Genomic DNA, 23,514 nt, shown 5'->3' with positions numbered 1-23,514 from the left:
GCTTGCCCATCTTTTCTCCCGGCGATCAAGCTGATCGTGGTTGCCAATCACTATCAGCAGTGGCCACATGCCGTTCTCTTGGCATCACCACTCAGATGCTGGGAGCCAGGAGAATGACGCCAGAACATTGCAGCCTCTGATTGGCTACAATAGTCAGGTTGTAGCCATTCCTAAACAAAGACTAGTTGGACCAGCGCAGGATCAGCAATTAGATTTACTAAATCAGTGAGTGAGAAGCTGCAGCAGCGTCCCTCCCCCTTCTCTCGATCTTCGATTTACACTAAAGGGAATTTTTGGGAGATGGAGATTTTTTTTCTTAACATTTAGGCATTTTCACACAGCCGAGAAAATCGTACAAAATTTGTGCGTTGCAAGACGCACAAGTCTCGCACGAATATAAACCCCAATTCTTAAGAATGGGGTCATAAACATGAGTGATTTTCTCCCGCATCTTGGCAAGTGATAAAATTGTCCTATCTTTGAGCGTTCCCTTGGAATGCCTCGCGTTAACCATTGTTTTCAATGGAGCTGGCACAGCATCGCAGGCCGTACGATATTGCACTCGCCCATGTAAAATTAGCATTCCAGAGAAACTGCAAGAAGTGAGCAGGAGTTCATTATTATTAATATGTACTACCGATTTATGCAAGTCCTAACAATATGAACTCTTTAAGGGAATGATCACACGTAGCAGTGATAAATCTGTCGCCTACGAATTCACCCAATACCAGGTGGACCACAGAAAAGAAGGTCGGCACCACACTCTTATGAAAGCTGTCTGAAAGAAAAGTTGCCTTTGTTGCCCATAGCAGCCAATCACAGTGCAGCTTTCATTTCTTATACTGCTGAGGTCAAATGAAAGCTGTGCTGTGATTGGATGCTATAGACAACAAAGGCAGATTTTATTCTAGACAGCTTTCGTAAGAGTGCGGCCTACTTTTCCGCGGCCCACCCTGTAAATTGGCGATTTCCCTATAAATGTCTGACAAATAACACGTTAATGACCGGAGGATCTTTGTTCAAGGTGAGTTTATTAGAAGTAAATAGATAAAACAATGAATACAATTATACAAACACGACATCAAAATCAATCAATGGACCATAGCCTCCTCAGTAAAACTTCCAGGCATCATTGGTAGGATTGGATGTTACCGGAAACGGTTTCTCCTTTTGTTGCCATCATATTGATAATAAAAAAAAGTCATCATCGTGATCGTCAATATGGTAATAATGTAGTAATGTGATTCCTAGTCACATGTTTAGTGGCTTACACTAATTTCAATGACAAATCACAATTAATTAGGACATCCATAACATCTGCAGCACTGTTTGGTGCCCCCTGAATAACCAGCGTACTTTTACACGGGGCGACTATCGGCCAAAAAAAAGAAAAAATCCCTTAATCAAGTGATTTTGACCAGCAGTCGTCCCATGTAAAAGCAGGACCCAACAAGGTACTGGGTGACAAATCGCTCGTTAGTCACTTCACTTGAGTTCACTGAAATGAAGCAAGAAATAAGAGACTTCTCGCTCAGTGTAAACAGGCAGTCACTGATTTATAAACGACTGCCTGTTCATAGTGAATGGAAAAGGGTGGCCAGAAGAGATCTCTCGCGGACCCCGCCACCCATTCACTGAATAATCGTCCTTCCCTTGAAAAAACACCGAAGCGACGGTTATGCCTTGTAAAACCACTCTTATGCTCCTATTACACTCGTTTGCACGAGCCGATGACGTCATCACCACTAGCTCTTCCGCGTTTGTGCAGCCTGTCCAGACAAGCCGATTCACAGTTGATTCGTTCAACAAGAATGAACGAGAAGTGAACCAATGTTTCACATTCCTATGTGAACCACTGAACGAGCCAACGATGAGTTTTAGTCCTGCAGAAACTTAACAAAAAGTGAGAAATGAACGATTCTCGTTTGTCATTCAGTCTTTGTCTCCCGTTAAGACGAAAGGATATAATTCGCTTGAACGATTTTTTTGCACGGTAATCGTTCTGTCGAAAAGCACCTTTACTGTACAGTGCCAAGTGGGATCATCTTAAAGTGGTGGGCAGGCATCTTCTCCCCCAGATTTCACATCGGACATGGGCAACACGGTAACTGAAGCCATCATCCAAAACCCAACATGTATTGCTCATAGGTCCTATTCTAATTAATGGAACCCTTGCACGGGTATCGGACGGTTGATTCAGCAACTGTCCTGTCAAGCATGCAGATGTGTCTCTCCAAGCCCAATGTAAGATCAGGCAGAAGAGGATCCCACAAAACCCCTCTTAACCCTTTGCAATCCAATTTTGGATTCAGGGTTTCCTAGGGGTTTTTCTCTTTCTGCCATTATACAATGGTGCCAACTGCTGGCTAGAGCCAATACTGCAGTATTGGACATGCTGGAGAGGCCCCTTACAACAGAATATCCAGTAATCTAGGGTAAGAATACCCTGCCGGACGTCTTCCAACATTGGAAGCTGTACAGCCTTCAATCAGAATGTCTTTAGACGTCAGACAGTGGATTGGAAATGGTTAAGGATGTCCTAACTTAACGAAAACTTGCTATGAGGACATATGAGGGAGATCATTTTTCAGGACTGGAGGTTGCTTCCCAACATCAAGAGATAACAAACTTACCCCCCCCCCCCCACCTACCATGATAAATCATTAAGGAGAAACTTTCTCTTTAATTCATTAGATCAGTAATCTATTCCTTGGACCTGTCATATTTGAGAACACCGTACGGGATTTCATATTACCCCCTCACTTGCTTTTAGTAGTCAAGTAGTATCACACAGGTGGAGTAGTTGTATAGAGATGAATGCCGTTCAAAGCGTTGCCTTCCTTCATATGCAACGTATAGAACTGCATTCTGCTGAGGTAAGATCTGTAATGCAGTATTCTCAAGATCGACTATTATCACCAATCCCGAGAACAGGAATCCGGAGTCCCGCTCCCGTTCTTACTGCAGGGTCACTGCACCCCACGTAGTGAGGAAGAGCTTAAATGGATCAGCAGTTGAGCACGCATTCATCTTCAATAAGACCTTCAAAGATAGAAAAGCGCTTGTACTCGGATATTTTGGTCAGCCCCGATGAAATGAATGAAGTGGCATCATGCATGACATGCCGTCATGCCATTCAATCTCTACATAACTGTGGGGGGTGCAGTGAGGAGAAGAGAGGGACACGCGACCCCTATTCTTGGTAGGAGTTTCAGTCGCGAGACCCCAATGATCAATATCCTGTGGATAGGTGCCAAGAGTCAATCTTGGGATAATTATTTTAAGGGGTGGTCTCAGTAGTGACATTGGTACCACCATGATCTGCCATTAGTATCTGACTGGTAGTGATCCCATTGCTGTAATCACTGATGATCACCAGAACAAAGTAGTAGTGGCACTAAAAACAAAAAACATCCTGCGACTCAGTCTTTCGACAGCTTTGTTCAGCTATTTACGGAGGTCACAAGCCCATTAAAAAGAACCAGTCACCATGATTAATCCCCATAATACGCCATCACCTTGCATTAGTACATGTGCGCGATTTCATCTGCAGGAGGTATGGGGTGGACGGATGTCAATCAAGTAAACAAGTATGGCAGGCTCCAAGTGACATCCCACCGACTCTTCTCTCCTCAAGACCATAGAGCATGGGAAGTGTGGGGACAAAATAGTGAGGTACACGGGCTCCTTTACAAATCCTGAAGGAACATGTTTTTGTAATATACTTTCCAACTGTATTTGATTTGGTGCGGGAAGGTGTCAAATCGTGTTGACAGGATCCCTTTAATGCCAATGACCTTGGTCAACCTGGAAAAATGTGGTCAATGTGGCCACCGGAAAAAAGCTGAAAGTTGGTGAATCCTTTCCTAGCTGGCGTTGTGACTTCATCTCAGTGGTCACTGGAGGTTCATGCAGTGAGGTGCCCACCAATGAAACACTGGTGTCACGTGACATTGTTATGCCACTAATGTCTAGGCCGAGACCACCGATTTAACTGAAAGAGTGATTTTATTAATAGTTTACATCCCATGAGTGTTGAAATAAATAAAGCTACATAAAACCAGTAACCAAGTGTCAAATCATACCACGATATGCGCAAGAGTTCAGAAAGTTGTAGGAAACCCACAGCAGTGGTCCCACACACAGCCCTGAGTTACTGTAGCACGTCCCCCCCCCCCACCTATCTGTTTCCGATTTTACGCTGTAACGCAGCTTTTCAGAATCCTTTTTATTGAACACACCGATAAATATCTGCACGTTGCCTTATTACCATCGAACAAAACCATACACAGGCGCAGGACGCAGAAACATCACTATTTTCTTGCAAGCAGACGCTCAATCTATACCGGCTCCAAGTGCGTCATCTTAAAGTGCTCCTGAAAATCCTTGGAAGAGGCCGAGAGATCTTGCCGGTAATTGAAGATTGACTGGTAATCTTTACTGCTCTTTAGTAGCTCATTATTTTTGCGAGCTTCATAATGGAACTGCGAGTTCTTCATCTCGTACCTGCCAGGTGAAATGAAAACGGACAACTTTACTGACAACTAATAAAGTTACTTTTCTAGAATGACATTTTACCTCTGAAGGAACCATCCTCTGGCAGAGTCTGGGCAAAACTAAAGGCGGAGGAGAGATTGCAATGTTACCAGGACTATCTGTGTCCTATAAGGGCGGGCGTGTATGTGTGGCAAATAAGGGAGATGGAACAATACCCCTGCAGCGCCACCTATTGGAAGGCAGCATTCCTGCAAGTCAATGTTAGACGTTTTATGCAAGTCTTGGAACAATGACTGGGAATTGAAATCCAAGCCAGACTCCGGTAGTCATGGCCTGTGCACACATTATTTAGTCTGCCATTCATTTGTAGAGCTGGTATATAATGCTACATTTGCCTGCTAGCAACTGCATGGCCGGCTAGACATGGTTGCTTTTGGCAATAAGGGCCAGGGAATAAAGAAGCTGAATCCGTTGGGATTGTAGCTTCTATTTAAAAAGTTAGACCTCTGGCATCCATACAGTATTCAAAGCTAAATCAGTGTATGCAAATTTGCAACCAAGTCTTATATGGGGAGCAGAAGACGTGACGGTCATCTCCTGCACCAGGAGGGCCATATACTAGATCACTCTAAACAGAATCTCTATTTTTTTTATGCATAATTACACTATAAAGATGGATATTTCACAACTACGGCCTCTCACGAGGAAGGCCATAAGCAGACAAGAGGTCCTCGTCAAGGTCAGGAAGCAGGGTGATCCAAGTTTGATAACCATGCTTGCTGGAAAGTGTTCAGCCAAATGTATCCATGGGTCTCAATCAACTGATGGAGGGCAAAGTGTGTGATTTTGGACTTACTGTAGAGAAAAGTATAATTAGCTATGTTTTTCTATGAAAAGGCATTCTTTAAAAAAAAGTAACCCAGAAGGGTACTAAGTGAGAAATTACTCAATCGCTTTGTTTTAGCTCACTGAAATGAAGCGGCTGATGGATGACTTCTCCCTCAGGCTTTTAGGTTCATAGAAGAACGACTGCCTACTCATTGTCAATAGAGGTGGGCGGAGGTAAGAGATCTCTGGTGCACTTGGTCCCGGGCTTTTACCTCTATTCACTATGGCTCCTTTGTGAAAGAACAGGAACGATAGTTGTTGGGCCAGCTACGCGGCGCTTAAACGCTCGATCATCCCAAGTCAAAGCCCCCCTAAATAAGTGATCGACTTATTTAGCATCTTAATGACCGAGCTATTTTCTACGATTTTTCACTGTTTTTTCAAAAGGGCAATAACTTTTAACATTTTTCATTGACGCGGCTATATGAGGGCTTGTTTTTTTGTGGGACAAGTTGTATTTTTTGATGGCCCCACTTTGGGGTACATATAATATGTTGTAACACTTTTAGTTATTTTTACATTTCCCCTCAAAAAAATTCCCCCATTCTTTAAATAGTTTAAATAGTTTTTTTTATGTGTTACTACTAGAGATGAGCGAGTATACTCGCTAAGGCACATTACTCGAGTGAGTAGTGCCTTAGCCGAGTATCTCCCTGCTCGTCTCTAAAGATTCGGGGGCCGGCGTGGGTGACAGGTGAGTTGCGGCGGGGAGAGAGGGAGAGAGAGATCTCCCCTCCATTCCTCCCCGCTCTCCCCCGCCACTCCCTGCCCCCCGCCGGCCCCAGAATCTTTAGAGATGAGCGGGGAGATACTCGGCTAAGGCACCACTCGCTCATCTCTAGTTACTACTTTCGCACACTAAAAACACTTAAAAAAAGAAAATCAAATTATAAAGTCCAGAACATTTTTATTTTTTCATCGAAAGAGCTATAGGCCGGCTATCCACAGCCGCAATAGAATATCGCAAGCGATTTTCCGCCACTGGAGAGCACTAAGGCCTCATGTCCACAGGGAAAATCAGGCCTGCTACAGACTCTCCATGGAGAATCCGTAGCGGGTCCCTCCTGCCCCGCGGACATGAGGGCTGAAAATCAGAATTACTCACCTCTCCGCACGCTCCGGATCTTCCCTTCTTCGCGGCCGGATCTTCTCTCCGTCGCGGCCAGATCTTCTTTCTTCGGCCCGGCGGATGCGCTTGGCACATCCACCGGCCCGAAGAAAGAAGATCCGGCCGCGACGGAGAGAAGATCAAGCCGCGAAGAAGGGAAGATCCGGAGCAGGTGAGTATATTCTAATTTTAGGTCTCCCGCGGATCCGGACGGCTTCCATAGGCTTCAATAGAAGCCTGCGGGAGACCCGCACCTAAATGGAGCATGTCCATTTTTTTTCATGCTCCATATTTTTTCTAATTCACTTTTATTGACCATCCGCGGGTATTTATCTACCCGTGGGTGGTCAATGCATCCTTATGGGATGCGGATCCGCGGGCGGGTGATCCGCTGCGGATTTTAATTATTATTTTGCCCGTGGACATGAGGCCTAAAGGTCACCACGATGAGCCTATCTTAACGATAGGTTCATTGTGGAGAATCGCGGCATGCCGCGATTTTTAGATGCGAGCGGAAAATCGCTATGGATTTCCCGCTCGTGTACATCTGGCTGTGCTTTCCATAGTTATCCTATGGAAAGTGTTTCAAGTGTGATCCGTATGCGATTTATCGCCGCAGATCACGCTATGAAATATCGCCTGTGGACAGCCAGCCCTATAAGGACTGATTTTTTTGCAGGATAACCTGTTGTTTTCATTGATACCATTTTGGGTTACAGATGATTTTCTGCTCATTTTTTATTCCTATTTTTGGGAGGTGGCAGTAGCAAAAGACAATTCTAGAAAAGTTTTTTAAGTGTTTTTCTTGTTACGGTGGCCACTGTGCAGCATGAATTACCTTTTTCCTTCATTCGGCAGGTCAATAGGATTACAGCTCTATCATAAAAAACACTGTTAGGCCTCATGTCCACGGGGAAAATCAGATCCGCTACGGATTCTCCATGTAGAATCTGCAGCGGGTCCCTCCTGCCCCGCGGACATGAGCGCTGAAAATAAGAATAAATGAGGATAAACTCACCTCCCATCCGCTCCGTTTCTTCTCTGCGTCGCGGCCGGATCTTCTTTCTTCGGCCGGCGGATGAATTCGTCACGCTGGCGGCACGTCGCCGGCACGTCGCCGACGTGCCGCGCGCATGCGCCGGGCACATCCGCCGAGCCGAAGCAAGAGAGATGCGGCCGTGAGGAAGAGAAGACCTTCCCGGCCCGCTGCGGGTGAGTAAATGCTTTTAAATTCCTATTTTAGGTCTCCCGCGGATCCGGACGGCTTCCATAGGCTTCAATAGAAGCCTGCAGGAGCCGTCCCCGCGGGAGACCCGCATGAAAATGGAGCATGGTCCAGATTTTTTCATGCTCCATTTTTTTTAAAATCACTTTTATTGACGATCCGCGGGTATTTATCTACCCGCGGGTGGTCAATGCATCCCTATGGGGTGCGGATCCGCGCGCGGGAGAAGAGTTAAAATCCGCTGCGGATTTTAATTCTTATTTTCCCCGTGGACATGAGGCCTTAAAGGAATAAAAATGTAATTTGCATCACCATATCCCAAGACCCGTAACGTTTTAATGTTCCACCTACGGAGCTATGTTAGGTTTCGCTGGAGAAGTTGTGCTTTTCATTGATACCGTTTCATGGGACTTTTTGATGGCTTTTTATTGCGAGGCGAACAGGCGAAAAATAAAAATTCTGACATTTTTTAAATTATTTCCTATGCCTTTCAATGTGTGGAGTAAATAACTCAATATTTCGATTGTTCAGGTCTTTATATGTTTCTTCCTGTATTTTTATTTGAAAATGGTTTTGTGAGGGAAATTTAAATTTTTTTTTTTTACAGTGGATAATTTTTTAGGACTGAACTTTTTTAGCACACTATTGTTTACTCACTCAAAGGGACTTGAAGATGCCATGATTGGATCGCTAGCACAGTAAAATGCATTACTTCAGAAATGCAGTGTACCATGCATATGCCGCCAGCCTATCAGAGTTTGCCTGGGGCAGGGTTTAATAGGCTGAGATACCTGTCAAACATCGAGGCCTTGGTCAGGACCCATGCTACCAAGAACACCCGTCGGCACCTTGAGATTGCATTGCGGGGTAACGATGGCTGACAGGGGTAGCCCACTCCCCATCACCCACTTACATGCCACAATCGCTATCAATCATGGCATGGAAGGGCTAAACAGTCAGGGACAGTGATTTCTCCAACTGTTACAGTAGGAGCCCGGCTGTCAGCAGACAGCCGAGCACCGGACTTACTCCTGATAGATAGCAGGAGCTTTAACCCAGTGTCATAAATTTACCAAAACGCGGGTTTAAAGCCCAGAACCAAATGCCGTGCATTTACATCATTTGGTCACTAAATGGTTAATATATCAGACACTCACCACTTTGGCTTTGGTCCTCGGGTCCTTTCCAACTCTTGCTGCCTTTTAATCTCTAGTAGCAATTCTTCCTCCACACGGAGGCGCTCCAGACGTAACCGAGTGAGCTCCTGCTGATAGGGAGATGCTTCCACTACAGAAATCCCTGCATCCGCCCCTGTCAGGGTCTTCAAGAATCTAATACAACAAAGTCAACATCCATTGGATTATCAACATTTACAGCCCATCAGTCATGTAAAGCACATCAGGGTCAGTGAAGTATATCCGAACCAAAGCCAGTCTTACAGGACCAGCCCATTGAAATGAGTGGAGCGGCAGTGTGCATGTTTGACCACTGCTCAATTCATTTGGGGACCACCAGGCCTTCCGTTTTGATAATTGGTGGGAATTCCACTGTTCAGTCCCCCCATCAATAATATAGTTACTCCTATCTTGTGGATAGGGAATCTCTTCTTTGGGTGGGACAACCCCTTTTAGGTAGCAGCTCGCCGCATCAAACACTGAACACATGAACAATTAAATACGTCTGGCATACAAGAAAATGTTCAAATAAAGCCAATTACCTTTCACTGATCTCTTCTGCGGTTGGTGCTGATATTCCAGATGATGGGATACTGTAAGGAGACCATGAATAGTTCAGACTGCTTCTGAACTTCCTTGGGGGTGTGACGGACCTTGTAACGAAACTTCCTGGTCTGTAGAACCGTGAGCGCGACTGTCTGTTGGAAGATGACGTCTTGCCACTGGGTTTCAGTCTTGGTGGGGGTTGAGCACAGGCATTGGCTTTAGCAGAGTTTGGCCTCCAGATGGGTTTTGGTGATTGAGACCGTGATCTTAGCCATCTGGGTTTCTTAGAAGCAGGGGAGAAGGAATGAGAACGGTCAAGGGATTGTGATCTTCCTCGTACTGTAGAGACTCTAGTTCTTTCTGGAGAACGAGAACGTACAGCAATCTGAGGAGGTAATAAGGATTTGACCCCAACTATATGAGGAGCACCAAGCTTCACCGGGATGGATTCTCTATAAGCAACGTCTGATAAAGATATTGGTGAGGAATACAACTCAGAAAATGCACCATTAATGGCTGGACGACTACCAGAGAACTTTGAAAATGTTGGTAGCCCAGAGCTCGGGACAGCTGAAAACACTTCATGGGGCGTGTTGAGATGATTTGAAGTTAAATACCAGTCAGATCCTAGATGGGGATCACTACTGTCTTTATACAAGGAGTTATCCATTTTCTTCGGCCACTCATGAATGCTGGCGCTTGATCTCTTGCTTTCAACATTGAGACTAGAAGCCAAACTATCCACCTGTACCTTGAGTTTCCTCAAATTCTCCTCCAGGTCATCAATGGTGAGATCGTCTTTGTTATATGAAGATGGCATGTTACCTGGATTTAATGCATGATGTCTGGTTAGAAACATTATGTTTTAGATTTCCATTTTATCTGACCAGCTTTTATGAAGTTTCACCTTTATTGGCTGGCCCTAAAGATAACCTTCTTTCCATGCCTCACCTGTATGTGCACCCAATTCCCCATCAAAGGAAGGAATGACAAAAGAACGAAAGACCACCTAAAGTCTATGGCAACCTTTGTGTATGAAAAGTCATCACGCATGCACTTATCTGTGTTTTTCCATTCAGTTTTCCTTCTCATGCATTTAGAATGCCTCATATTTGATATGCAGGCTCTCCTGCATTTACCTTTCTGACTGGGGAGCGTTCCCAGTACTGATCAGCTTGTCTCTCTCATGAAGGTGCACAAGCTCAGCTTCTCCTCCCCCCTCCTCTTTCTGAGGCTGTGTAGCCATGTCCACTTAATACTACACAGCTATCTCCCAGTCTATCTCATTTACTGTTTACTAGTGGGGGAGAGATTGGTGGTGGAACACATAAGCATGGTGCAGTTGATTACAATACAATACTATGCTTAGATGAAATGACAAGGTGGAGGGAGATGGACTAAAAACAGAGTCTAAATATATTATGGGCAGTTGACAGGGGGACATATCTAGATGAAGAGCAGAGCAAAACAAAATAGTAATATCACAAGGTGCAGCATGCTAATACAAGGTCGCTAGTGAGATGAATGGCATCTCCCTACATCTCTTAACACTGTCATTCGGCCCTCTGTAATAGCACTTTTCTCGCTCCATATGTATTGCAGGATTTTTTATCCTCTCTTACTCATTATGACTTAGGCCTCATGTCCATGGGGACAGATCTGCAGCGGGTGTCCCGCACGCGTGATCCGTGCCCCATAGGGATGCATTGGACACCCACAGGTAATTAAATACCTGCGGATGTCATTTTTCCTTGAGGCGCGAATTGAGTGTGCGGGAAAATACCCGCAGCATGCTCCATTTTAGTGCGGGTCTCCCGCAGGCTTCTATTGAAGCCTATGAAAGTCATCTGGATCCGCGGCACACCCGCAGCTGAATTCCTGCTCTCTGGCGCGGGAGCGTGGGAAAGCAGGAGTTTAAAAAAAAAAAGAGTTCACGGCGCGTGCGCGCGGCACGCTGCCGCCGTGCCGAGCACATCCGCCGAGCCTAAGAAAGAAGATCCGGCCGCGACAGAGGACAGATCCGCAGCGTACGGACAGTTAAGTAATGCTTATTTTTAAGCCTCATGTCCGCGGGAAAGGAGGGACCCGCTGCGGGATTCTGCATGAAGAATCTGCGGCGGGCCTGATTTTCCCCGTGGACATGAGGCCTAAGAGTGAAATCGCAAATTGATTTCCGCTCGTGTGCAGGAAAAAGCGCTTTCCATAGCATTTTATTGGTGGTATTTGCCCCGGAGGCAAATGCCCACACCGCATTCTATAAGTATATACATTTATGCCCCAAAAGAGGCACTAGATCTAATTTTTGGGGAATGTCTTATCTTACTTACCTAGCAGGCTCAGTCCAGGTCTCTCCCGCTGCTCTCCACAGCTCCGGCACGCTTCCTGCTGTTCTCTATCACCCACAGAAGATCACTTCCTGCTTACGGAATTCACAAATCCCACTTCCACAAAGCGATGGCTGTGACGGGTTCTTCGAGTGCTGCATTGATTGGTCTTTGAGCGCCACGGCTCAGCCAATTCATAAATCCCGCCTCTACGAAGTGATAGCTGTGATTGGTTCATTGAGCGCTGCATTGATTGGCTAAGCAGTGTTCGAAGAACCAATCACAGACACCGTGTTGTGGAGGCGGGATTTATGAATTCTCTGAGCCAATTCTTAAATCCTGCCTCTACGACTTGATGGCTGTGATTGCTTCATCGAGAGTCACGGCTTAGCCAATCAATGTAGCACTCGAAGAACCAATCACAGCCATCTCTTCATTGAGGTGGGATTTATGAATCCCATAAACAGCAAGTGATTTTCTGTAGGCAGCCGAGGACGGCAGGAACTGCGCCGGAGCTCTGTAGACCTGGACCGAGTCTGCTAAGTAATGTATTCCTTTTATTTTTTGTATGTAATGTAACTAGGGCTTATTTTTGGGGTAGGGATTATATTTCAAAACTTCCCTAAAAATCCTGAAAAATCGGGCTACGGCTTATTTTCCGGGTAGGTCTTATTTTCGGGGGAAACCACAGTATCTAATGCCGACAAAATGTATTAGCACAACACACACTTATTAATTCCCCTACAGATTACCCTACCGTCAGTTCATTCAAAAGGAAAAGTACATTACAGTTTTTGGACAAATACAGCTTATTCGACTTCAAACGACTGTAGCTTTAGATCTATAAGTGCTACCAACTCGCTTTTTGTGACTTTGGCATTAAAATGAGATCAAAAGCTTGCCTGTAGCATTGATAAAACTGGAGCTACAGCCGCTTGGATTTGAGAACACTGAATTTAGAGCTGCCATGCCAGTCTGGTGGGCAGCTGGGAACATTTTCTGTTCATTTTGCTTTCCAAAAACAGGAATAAAAGTACTTAAAAAGGTACCAATAAATTCTATGAGTCATCCAGCAAAAAACAAGCCCCTGGTCTATGGCCTTGGAATGTGGCGCCACAAAAAAAAAGTTTAAAAAATAAATCCCATAAAACAATATTGAAAATGCTTTTTCTTAACTCCCCCACCCTGAAAATTATTAATAAAGTTATTCAATACATTACATGTTTGCAAACTTGGTTCCTATAAAAACGCCGGCTTGCCCCACAACCTACAAGGTCCCATACAGCTACACTAATGAAAAAGTCATGCCCGCCGGAGCACAAAAAAGACTCTGTCACCACCTTTCTGCACTCCTCTCCAAGGGCAGTATAAGGCAGTGCCCGTCACACTGATATGTCTGATGTGTGGATCTGTGCAGTAGTTTTGGAGAAACTTGCATTTTATCAGTAAAAGCACATACATAGAGGACTACTTAAAGTAGTCCTAGATAGGCTAGCTGAACTCACCCCGCCCTCCAGCCATTGATTTATAGCTCACTGCTTATTAATGGGCATAGAGAGAGCTGACAATCATTGGCTGGAGGGTGCGATGGGTGTGGCTAGCCTGCAGCTCATGAATATGCAGGACTACTTCTGTGTCTGGCTGCTTCTACCATTCGATTCTTCAGAAAATGCGTGTCCTCCACCTCGGCTGCCTTGTAATCTACGGTTGTTCGCGGACCCCTGGAAGCTGAGATTATGGGTGCTGGTGGTCTTCTGTGAATTGCTGAGGAATTCATAGGGTTTCTCTCTAGAAAAAAAAGAAGAAAGGTCATAACTTATAAGACCCCGGCTGGATTCACATGTGATGCGAGAATATCACATGGGTGGACAGGCAAATTATTACGAAAAATAGGAAAAAATGAGAAAAAAAAAAAGCATGAAACTTGCATGTAAACATGAGTGTGATGCCCATAGCAAATAATGGGGGAATATTCTGTGATCTTGCAGAAAAACATGACCCTCTGCACTTTTCACGCTGTGCAGGGTCGTTGCGAGAGGAAAGCCACTCATGTCAAGGGACCCATGGAAACAATGGCTTCTATTTTCAACGCACTAAAGTCACATGGTGAAACTCGCCCGGGTGAATACAGCTTAGGAGTATTTGGCCTGAGGACGAGGAAAGGAGGCGACATCCCCCACAGATTAGGGAGCCCCCCGCCTGCAGATAGTTTTGTGCTGCCAAAAAGTACATAAAAAATAATTTCTTGAAATTTCTAATCCATTTTTTTGAAGATTAAACTCCGCCTGCTTCTCTTTCCCGCCAGTTTTGCGCAGCTCCTACAGCAGGGGTGTAAAAGGGCCACATGAGCATACGGCCGGTTTGACGCGGGCGATATAATCGCGTGAGATTTGTGCGTAGTGAGACGCACTAATACGAACCCCCTCTATGTGAATGGGCTCATACTAGAGATGAGCGAACGTACTCGGTTCGGGTGGTTTTGCAATCGAGCACCGCTTTTTCCAAGTAACTGGCTACTCGGACGAAAAGATTCGGGGGGGCGGCGTGGTGGAGCGGGGGGTAGCTTTGGGGAACAGGGGGGAGTTCTCTCCCCCCCCACCCCCACTCCTCTCTGCAACCCCCCATCACCTCCGGCGCCCCCCGAATCTTTTCGTCCGAGTAGTCAGTTACTCGGAAAAAGCGGTGCTCGAGTGCAAAAACACCCGAACCGAGTACGCTCGCTCATCTCTAGTTCATACACACGAGCGATGCTTTCCGCACGGCACCGCGATGTGATGCAATGCAAGAAACAAATCCCGGTATGTTCTATCTACCTGTGATATCGCCCACTGTCCTCACCGGGCCGGCGGCAGCAGCAGCGCCAGCCCCAATGAAAACAATGGGAGAACTCAGAGATCCTCTGTGACAGCAGCGCCAGGGGATTCCTTCCTCCCTTTAGGGAATCCCTTCAGAAGAGGTGGGGAGATCCCTTCAGCAGCGACCGAGGTGAAGGGATTCCCCACAGGCATGAAGGAATGGCCTGGCGCTGCTGTCATAGAGAATCGCGGAGTTCTCGCATTGTTTTCAATGGGGCAGGCGCTGCTGGTGCCCCACTAAAAAACAACGGGATGAAGGGATTCCCCGCAGTGACGCAAGGCCGTTTTCACATGAAAACGCCTCGCATCCACAGGGCTTTCACATGGTGGGGATTGCAATATTGGCCCGCGAATCACGGCCCGATATCGCACTCACCTGTGTGAAACTAGCCTTATGGTTGCCTACAAAGGGCCGTTTATGAGGGCTCATTCACGCAGCCATATTTGCGCTCCGTATTATGCACACAATCCTCACAGCCTGGTATGGCTGGCAGAGCTGTGCCACCACTGGGGAGTTACTGAACAGAGCGTTGTGGAGGCCGCGCCGGAGCGCAGAATCCATGATGGCACCCGCCGCCTGTGTTAGCATGGACCAGTGTGCCTAGTACTGGCTGCGTACTCTGTGGAAAGTGGAGAGCCGGTCCTTCCGCATCTGCCCCTCATCATGGCGGGTCGAATTTGGCCCGCAGATTTTGAGTTCGATTCACGTGTTCTACAGGATGGGTCATGGAAAACTAGCCCAGCACCACACAAGATAATCTGTGTTGCCCATAGCAACCAATCACAGTGCAGCTTTCATTTTACTTCAGCAGTATAGGAAATGAGAGCTGCGCTGTGATTGGTAGCTATGGGCAACAGTTTCTTGTAGAGCGCTTTCAGAAGAGTTTGGTACATTTTCGGGGTCCGCCATGTAAAGGAGAAGAAACTGGAGCTGCAAGATGGGTGATAACAGCCCCATTGAAATGATTAGCACGGCAATCAGGGAGAAGTGACCCTGTGGTGATGAGCATTGGGGGGCATGGGGCCCCGTTCTCAGCATTGGCGGGGGTCTCAGCGGTGATTTTGGATTAAGCCCTTTAACCCTTTGCAATCCAAATTTAAATTCAGGGTTTCCTAGTGAGTTGTCTCTTTCTGCCATTATACATTGGCCCCATCTGCTGGCTAGAGCCAGTACTGCGGTATAGGACATGCCCGAAAGGCCCCTGACAACTGAGCGGCCAGTAATATACAGTAAGAATACCCTGCCGGACGTCTTCCGACATCTGAGCTGTACAGCCTTCAATCAGAATGTCTTCAGACGTAAGACAGTGGATTGGAAAGGGTTAAGCCTCGTCTGAACGATAATCGTTGCATCTAAAAGCACGCAAGTCATGCGGGCGCTGTGACCCAACCGACAATGCAGGGGGGCAAAACACCAGCAGGGGTGTAACTGCAGCTCTAGGCTGGCAGGCATGCTGGGACTTGTAGTCATACACATGCTACATGTAGATGACCCTCCAGCATGATGTAATGATGGGGACTGCTCCTCCCCATCAACCTACCTGAGTGCTGCCTTCCTCCCATGCAAGACAAACGCTCCTTCAGCCATGGTGGCTTCTCTGCTGCTCTCCTCCGTTTCCAGGGGAGGGGCCAAACAAGACGTTGCTAGGCGGAAGTCTCTACTACAAACAGAACTTCGCTTTTTCTCCCCCACACAGATCTTAAACATTTTTGGTCCTTCGCGCTTTCCGTTCAACGGAAACCGAATGCCGGTCACGGATCAGCCAATAGCATTCTGGTATAGCCCGTGACGTCATCAGCTGGGGCGGTTGTACGGAAAGTGACCTTGTACGGAGGTTGTTGCGCATGCGCGAAGGGTCTCTGCCTGCCCCACGTGTGTATTAGTGAGAGAGGAGATCAGGATCCTGCAGCTTCGCCCCCTCTAGTACAACATGTCCTGGCTGTTCGGCTATAATAAGGGGCAGCCTGCGCCCCCAGACGTGCCAGGTCTGCCGGTGCCCCCTCCACCCCCTGGAGGTAGTGGGGATGGGGGAGACAAGAACAAGCCCAAGGACAAATGGAGCAACTTCGATCCCACCGGCCTGGAGAGGGCAGCCAAAGCGGCCAGGGAGCTGGACCAGTCACGTGAGTGTCAGATAGGACAGGCGGTGCTGGGACTTGTAGTTCTTACATTCTCTGCCTGTGGTGTCACTTGTATGATCGGCGGTGTGTGACACCGCGAGGGAACCGCTTATCACTTCAGCGACTAGCCGCGGCCCCTGAAATGGCGCCATTGATTAATATGCTGCATGTTATGTATCAATAATAATATGTCTAATATCATTAGACATACGGCGCCTGCTAACCGCTGTGGCCTCTGGGTAGGAAGCGTTGCGTTCACGAGGGCGCTGATTCTGCAGTGTGTTGCAGTTCCTGTGCATGGCGCCATTTCGGAAAATACGTGACTGCAGCATTTTACCAACCACAGAAAACTTTTTTTTTTTTTCTTTTTTTTTGTTCATTGATTACAACTACATTCCGATAATCCGGCACCTGATGATCCGGTCAGTTCCAGCAGCTTTCCCTTTGTTCCTTTGCACCCACCCATGATGTCTGAGCCCCTGATGACCGCTCTCTATAAGGGAGCTGTGACTCGCCATGCCCAGCCTCCACAATGTCATGACCTGTCGTATCGTGTGTCCTTGCTCTGTTGACCCTCGGTTGCATCACCCCTTGCTCTGTGGTCACATGATGCTGCAGGCTTGTGTCACCACTGACAATGGGGGGGGGGGGGGGACTGCAGACAGAAACTATTGGTGGTGCAGCGGGCCGGGTTGGTGTTGTGTTGAATTCAATGGCTCCTGTGCCTTTTAGTACCACACAGTGCTGTCTGTATTGCAGCCGCCCAATCTGCTTCTAGCGCCCCCGATGGTGATAGCAGGCGTAGGCGTCAGCTGATCACCATGGATCCGCAGTCCAGGATTTCTTCTGATCAACTATTGGGGATCAATAGTAAAAGTTGTCGTCACTTTTTTAACTTCATTTTTATATTCTACTTTCTGTGTTTCAATTTCTCACTATTTCTATTTGCTGTCAGTGAATGGAAACACTTTTGTTCTTTAATGGAAAAAGCGATCATCTGTTTTATTGCGCTGACCAGCCCGGGTCCGGCCGCCCGAGGCCCGCGCTGGCCAGCCTGGGTCCGGCGGCCGAGGCCCGCGCTGACCACTGTAATGATGGGGTAGAAGCACTTGCCTGAGCGCAGTTCCCTTTCGGCTGTCATTGTTGCCTGTCAGATCCTCTTGGCTACTGAAGACAGACACACAGAAGTCTATGCATCCGTCCAACAACCAAGAGGAGTCGATAAGCAACAACAATAGCCGAAGGGACACAGCGTTTGGCTGAGTGCTTCTGCTTAGTTTCAGTGATCAGCGCGGGTCTCAGGCCTGGGCCCCCATTGCTCATCAGCGCGGGTCTCATCGCCCGAGCCGCAACTGCTCAAAACTCTTGATTTGTCACTCTGGTGCAGTCACTCCTTGAGCTGCTTTCCGGGATCATCATGATCAGACTCTCACGACTAGCTGCCATATCCTAGCTGTATAATTAAGAAACCCATTTAAAGGGCCACTATCCCCGAAGTCTGAAACTTGGCCAAGATTACATGGTACTCACATCTCAGCGTAGTGTAGAGGTCCTCCTGAGGGAGACTCCTTGTAATCTTTCTCCTGAATAAAACATTTTATTCACCTTTTTAGTTTCCTTGTCTTGTTTTTCAGGACATGCCAAAGAAGCCCTTAACCTGGCCAAGATGCAGGAAGAGACCCTCCATATGGAGCAGCAAGTTAAAATTAAGGTAATTCGTAATGATGACCTGAAATGTGCCGCCTACTTAGGAGAGGATGAAGGTTTTCAAATATGGAGGACAAATTGCAGTAAAATTAAAAGGGGTAATTTACTAATATCAAGTTATCCGCAGTATCTAATCAGCGGTGGTCCGACTGATGGGACCCCCACGATTGCCACAGTCGCCCTTTGTGACTGGCGATAGTAGCCCGCATGCTCGGCCATCATTGCTCTATACATTTCAGTGGAACAGCAAGAGACAGAGGAGTAATTAAAGGGGTTCTGTCACAAAAAAAAAAAAAAAAAGAAGCTCTACTTACCTACTCCTCCCTCATCAGTCTACTTACCAGATCTTCACCTCCCTTATCTTCTCCTGTCTCCGGCAGTCCAGGGGGTCACTTCACCTCCAGCTGCCTGATTCTGCTCCTTCCTGTGAGGTTACCTACATTAGTGTATGTTATGTCACAGGCCAGCAGGAGGACTGCCTATCTTCTTCAGAGATTGCATATGTGAGCTATCTCTGAAATAGATTACAATTCCTTCCTAGGCAGTGAAGCTACAGCACAGGGATGTGACCTTCACTGACCCAGCCGGAAGGAATTTGTGATAAGCAGCCCTCATAACAAGCTGGGCCCAGCCTGCAGTAAGCTGATCTGGGGCACTGGAGAAGCTCAACCAGGAGAAGATGTGATAAGGAGACAGACAGGGAAGGGATAGGCAAGTTTAGATAATTTTTTTTTTAATGACAAAACCCCTTTAAACTCGCGATCTCCAGCCGTCCCACTGAAATGAATGGAGCAGTTGTTCATCACACAGATGACTGATGAGGGTCCCAATGGTTGGAACCCCCCACCAATCAAGTAGTTTATCCCCTGTCCTGTGGATAAAGGATGACTTCATATTACTGGAATACCCCTTTGATTACTGAGTAGGGACTTGTTCAGATTGTAGTATATAAAGTGCCACTCTTGTCCACGGCTTGGGACTGGAATTGCAGTTCAGATTCATTGAAATGAATGGTGCTGAGCAGCAATACTACCCACCACCTGTTGACAGGTGTGGCGCTGTTTTTGGAAGAAGGCAGCCGTGTTTTTCTGGTCCTGGACAACCACTTGAACGCCATTTTCTGTGTTATAGGCTGAGTAACTGAACTAATATATATGTGATCTTCTACTGATACTAAGTTACAACCTGTATTCTAGGCCCCAGCAGCATTTATATCTCGGCAGCCTTCAGAGCTGAAATCTCTCTGCACAGAGATGGCTCTGGAGATTCCGCATTCTATGAAGTGTTCTCTTTACACCATGCAGAGTACAGTAACCGGAGCAGTTAATTGCCCTTCTTCGTTATAGGAGGTTAGATGTATCTAATGACGAGCAGCAGGATTGTGAATGCAGCTCTGGAGTACAAGAAAGACTGTAAGGCTAACTTTACACGGGCAAGTGCAATATCGGGCCATGAATCACGGCCAGATATCGCGTTCGCCAACGCGCGTAATTCCTGGGAGTCAGACCCCACTGGTTTGAAGTTGATGAACTGTTCTATGGATAGGTCATCAGGATTTGTCTTGGAGGACCTCTTGAACGGTGTTTTATTAATATAATTACCTTTTTATTTCTAGGAATATGAAGCGGCTCTGGAACAGCTGAAAAATGAGCAAATTCGAGTGCAAGGCGAGGAGCGCAGGAAAACCTTACATGAGGAAACGAAGCAGAATCAAGCGGTGAGTTGGTCCATAATTTCTGCAGTATCAGTATTGCGGTTTACAGTGACCGATTTGTCAGGGCAAGGATATAAATGAGCTCGAAAAGCGACAACCAGCTTGTGATCCATGAAGTTGTTGGTTGTCGCTTCCCTTCCCCCACTAATCTTGACATTTCATACAAAGGGCATAACTCAGCAATGAGGGGATGATGGTCGACATCCTGGAACTAACCATAACTGGGCCTCCATTTGTCACTTCTGGGGCCACATCTACGTGCTTCACTCTCTGCACATATCTGCCATGTTGCGTAGGAACTTTTCCAAGTTTACATGCCAGAGTTCCCTGCCCTCCGTACATTTTACAACCTGCAGAGGCTTCTGGGTAGATACTACAGCCATCGCTCAAGTGTGTTAAAGGATGCCAAGCGGGCACTTCGGTAGTAACAAGTGCCGGATTATACTGCTACTAAGAACATACACAAAGGCCTGTTTTTAACCCCTTAACTCTACAGGGCATAAGTTTACGTCCTGGCTGCAGGTAACTTGACAGGACGTAAACGTACATTCCGCAACAGAAGACGGCTGTTACCGATGGTCGCCTCCCGCTGCAACAGCAGGGGGGCATAAGGACAGCGACCCTCCACTGTTAACCCACCAACATGCTACGATCTATGTAGATTGTGGCATGTAAAGGGTTCACAGAGGCAGGGCGCTCCCTCTGTGACATCATTAAGATGCAATTACATTGCGGTGGTCCATCTTGCCATTGCCTATGATCATTATTACAGAAGTCCTGCAATACATTATCATAGCGATCATAGGTGCTGTAGATCGGGTCCCCTTCAGGGACATAAAGAGTGTAAAAAGAAGAAAAAAAACAACCTTTTTTGCTCATTTTTCTCGTATTTGATCATAATGCAAAAAATAAGCCCTCGCAGATCTCCGTCCATGGAAAAATAAAAGTTATAGGACTTTCAATGCAGCGATGTAAAAATAATTTTAAAAAGGGTTTTATTATGGAGAAACTAAAAAAAATATATATTTTGGTATTGTCTTAATCGTACCGACCCGCAGAAAATATGTATGGTGTCATTAATGCTGTATGATTAACTCTGTAGAAAACAATGGCAGAATTGATATGTTTTCTCTCCCTGCTCTCAAAAATAAATAACTTTTACATATACCGTATATTCTGGCGTATAAGACGACCTTTTAACCCTGAAAAATCTGCTCTGCAGTCGGGGGTTGTCTTATACGCCGGGTATAAAAGGGGGGGGGGGAGCAGTACTCTCCTCCACCGGCGTTGCTGCAGGCTGTCGCTCCCTCCTTGTCCCCAACAGAGCATTGCTTTTTGAAATCCCCGCCTCCAGAAAGCTAATGCTGTGACTGGCTGATGCTGCGTGAGTTAGCCAATCACAGCCATTCAATGATGTCGTTGATTGGCTGACGCCGCCTGAGGTTTTTTTTTTTTTTTTAACACTGTATTCCCAACGTATAAGGCGACAGTTGGGGGGTCGTCTTATACGCCCAGTCTCCTTATACGGTACATTATATGCACCCAAAAATGCCACCAATAAAAACTAGCGTTCGCCACGCAACAAACAACCCCCTATACGGCTATTTTGACAGAAAAAATAAAAGTTATGGCTTTTGAAAAGTGGAGATGAAAATCCCCAAAATAAGGGTTAAACGGATCTCCTTTTTAGCTCTGTCGGCAGTTGTGCGGGGTCAGAACTGCTTACGGACTGCCGTTAAATGGCGTATAGTTGTAAACCCAGTTCAGAGGGGATTTCTCCTTAAATTGGTTCAGTCCCGATGATGGTTCACCTGCGCATATTGCTTATTTGTGCTGCTATCTTTGTCTTTTAGAGGGCCCAATATCAAGACAAACTGGCAAGGCAGCGGTACGAAGACCAGCTACGCCAACAAGTAAGTCCGATGTTCAGCCTGCAGATGGCCTGCCATCACATCTGCACTAATGGGAACAGGAAAATGTAATCCGTGCCCAAATGGATCGGTCCCATGATGAAGCCAAATGGACCCCGTTGACTATAATGGGGTCTGTACGGCTTTCATTATGCTTCCTGGCATATACCCACACGGAATAGTGCAGCGTGCTCCAAGCCTCCAGCACAGATGTCATGTGGCTTCAGGTACTGGGATGTCTATTATAGGGGCAGATCGGAGAATATGGTCAGTCTCTTATGGCCGGGAGGAGCGTATGCATGCTGTGTAGGGGGCAGAGAAATGTCCTGATACATTAAATAGCTGCAGAGAGAACTTACTAATAAGTTACTTTAAATGGCACATGAAGCAAGTGGAAGGCAGTCTCTACAAAATAGCTATTTATTCTGACCTCTAGGGGGCACTGTTGCCTGTGTCAGAACAGCAGGACATCACACAGTGACCGTGCACTGATATGTGCAACCTACAGCTGCAGTTCTGTTGGCGCCGGCGCAGGATTTCTTACTACTAAAGGCTTTGCGCAGCCATTTATTTTCTTCCAATGCAAACAAGTAAAAGTTTAGCAGAGTTGCCTTGCAGCGTCGGGGTCCTGGATACATGAAGGACAACAGCTGCATGCAGTTTGTATGTCGGGGTCCTGGATACATGAAGGACAACGGCTGCATGCAGTTTGTATGTCGGGATCCCGGATACAGGAAGGACAACAGCTGCATGCAGTTTGTATGTCGGGATCCCGGATACAGGAAGGACAACAGCTGCATGCAGTTTGTATGTCGGGGTCCCGGATACAGGAAGGACAACAGCTGCATGCAGTTTGTATGTTGGGGTCCTGGATACATGAAGGAGAACAGCTGCATGCAGTTTGTATGTTGGGGTCCTGGATACATGAAGGACAACAGCTGCATGCAGTTTGTATGTTGGGGTCCTGGATACATGAAGGACAACAGCTGCATGCAGTTTGTATGTCGGGGTCCTGGACACGCGAAGGACAACAGCTGCATGCAGTTTGTATGTCGGGGTCCTGGACACGCGAAGGACAACCGCTGCATGCAGTTTGTATGTCGGGGTCCTGGACACGCGAAGGACAACCGCTGCATGCAGTTTGTATGTCGGGGTCCTGGACACGCGAAGGACAACAGCTGCATGCAGTTTGTATGTCGGGGTCCTGGATACATGATGGACAACAGCTGCATGCAGTTTGTATGTCGGGGTCCTGGACACGCGAAGGACAACAGCTGCATGCAGTTTGTATGTCGGGGTCCTGGATACATGATGGACAACAGCTGCATGCAGTTTGTATGTCGGGGTCCTGGATACATGATGGACAACAGCTGCATGCAGTTTGTATGTCGGGGTCCTGGATACAGGAAGGACAACAGCTGCATGCAGTTTGTATGTCGGGGTC

At 46.8% G+C, this 23,514-nt stretch overlaps 2 protein-coding genes across 2 annotated transcripts in view; one reads left to right on the top strand and one right to left on the bottom strand.

Moving 5' to 3' along the window:
* Positions 1 to 1,014: 1,014 nt before the first annotated feature.
* LOC136632138 (uncharacterized) lies at positions 1,015 to 16,270 on the bottom strand. The gene is made up of 5 exons (XM_066606798.1): positions 16,160 to 16,270; positions 13,415 to 13,551; positions 9,436 to 10,264; positions 8,876 to 9,049; positions 1,015 to 4,506 (listed from the first exon to the last, which is right to left on the bottom strand). Exons 1-5 carry the CDS (start codon positions 16,204 to 16,206, stop codon positions 4,341 to 4,343), a joined length of 1,353 nt encoding a protein of 450 aa, XP_066462895.1. The 5' UTR covers positions 16,207 to 16,270; the 3' UTR covers positions 1,015 to 4,340.
* A 187-nt stretch (positions 16,271 to 16,457) lies between these two features.
* The window catches only part of ATAD3A (ATPase family AAA domain containing 3A), a 66,987-nt gene continuing 59,930 nt past the window's right edge, over positions 16,458 to 23,514 (top strand). The window contains exons 1-4 of the mRNA XM_066606797.1: positions 16,458 to 16,742; positions 18,374 to 18,450; positions 20,062 to 20,163; positions 22,014 to 22,073. Of these exons, the coding sequence (XP_066462894.1) occupies positions 16,550 to 16,742; positions 18,374 to 18,450; positions 20,062 to 20,163; positions 22,014 to 22,073 (432 nt within the window). The 5' untranslated portion in view covers positions 16,458 to 16,549. The remainder of the gene's footprint in view (positions 16,743 to 18,373; positions 18,451 to 20,061; positions 20,164 to 22,013; positions 22,074 to 23,514) is intronic.

The sequence above is a fragment of the Eleutherodactylus coqui genome, chromosome 6 (genome assembly GCF_035609145.1).
Source record: "Eleutherodactylus coqui strain aEleCoq1 chromosome 6, aEleCoq1.hap1, whole genome shotgun sequence".
NCBI lineage: Eukaryota > Metazoa > Chordata > Amphibia > Anura > Eleutherodactylidae > Eleutherodactylus > Eleutherodactylus coqui.
Note: the sequence above shows the minus strand (reverse complement) of the source record. Positions and strands in the feature narration are given on the sequence as shown.

What these genes read in the sequence shown, in the direction of transcription:
- LOC136632138 (XM_066606798.1), bottom strand. Translation starts at nt 16,206, where the DNA reads ATGGCTGAAGGAGCGTTTGTCTTGCATGGGAGGAAGGCAGCACTCAG. An exon ending in GGGAGGAAGGCAGCACTCAG is followed by an intron (nt 13,552 to 16,159) that starts GTAGGTTGATGG and finishes TTTTTTTTCTAG; the next exon opens with AGAGAAACCCTATGAATTCC. An exon ending in ATTTTCTGAAGAATCGAATG is followed by an intron (nt 10,265 to 13,414) that starts GTAGAAGCAGCC and finishes CATTAAATCCAG; the next exon opens with GTAACATGCCATCTTCATAT.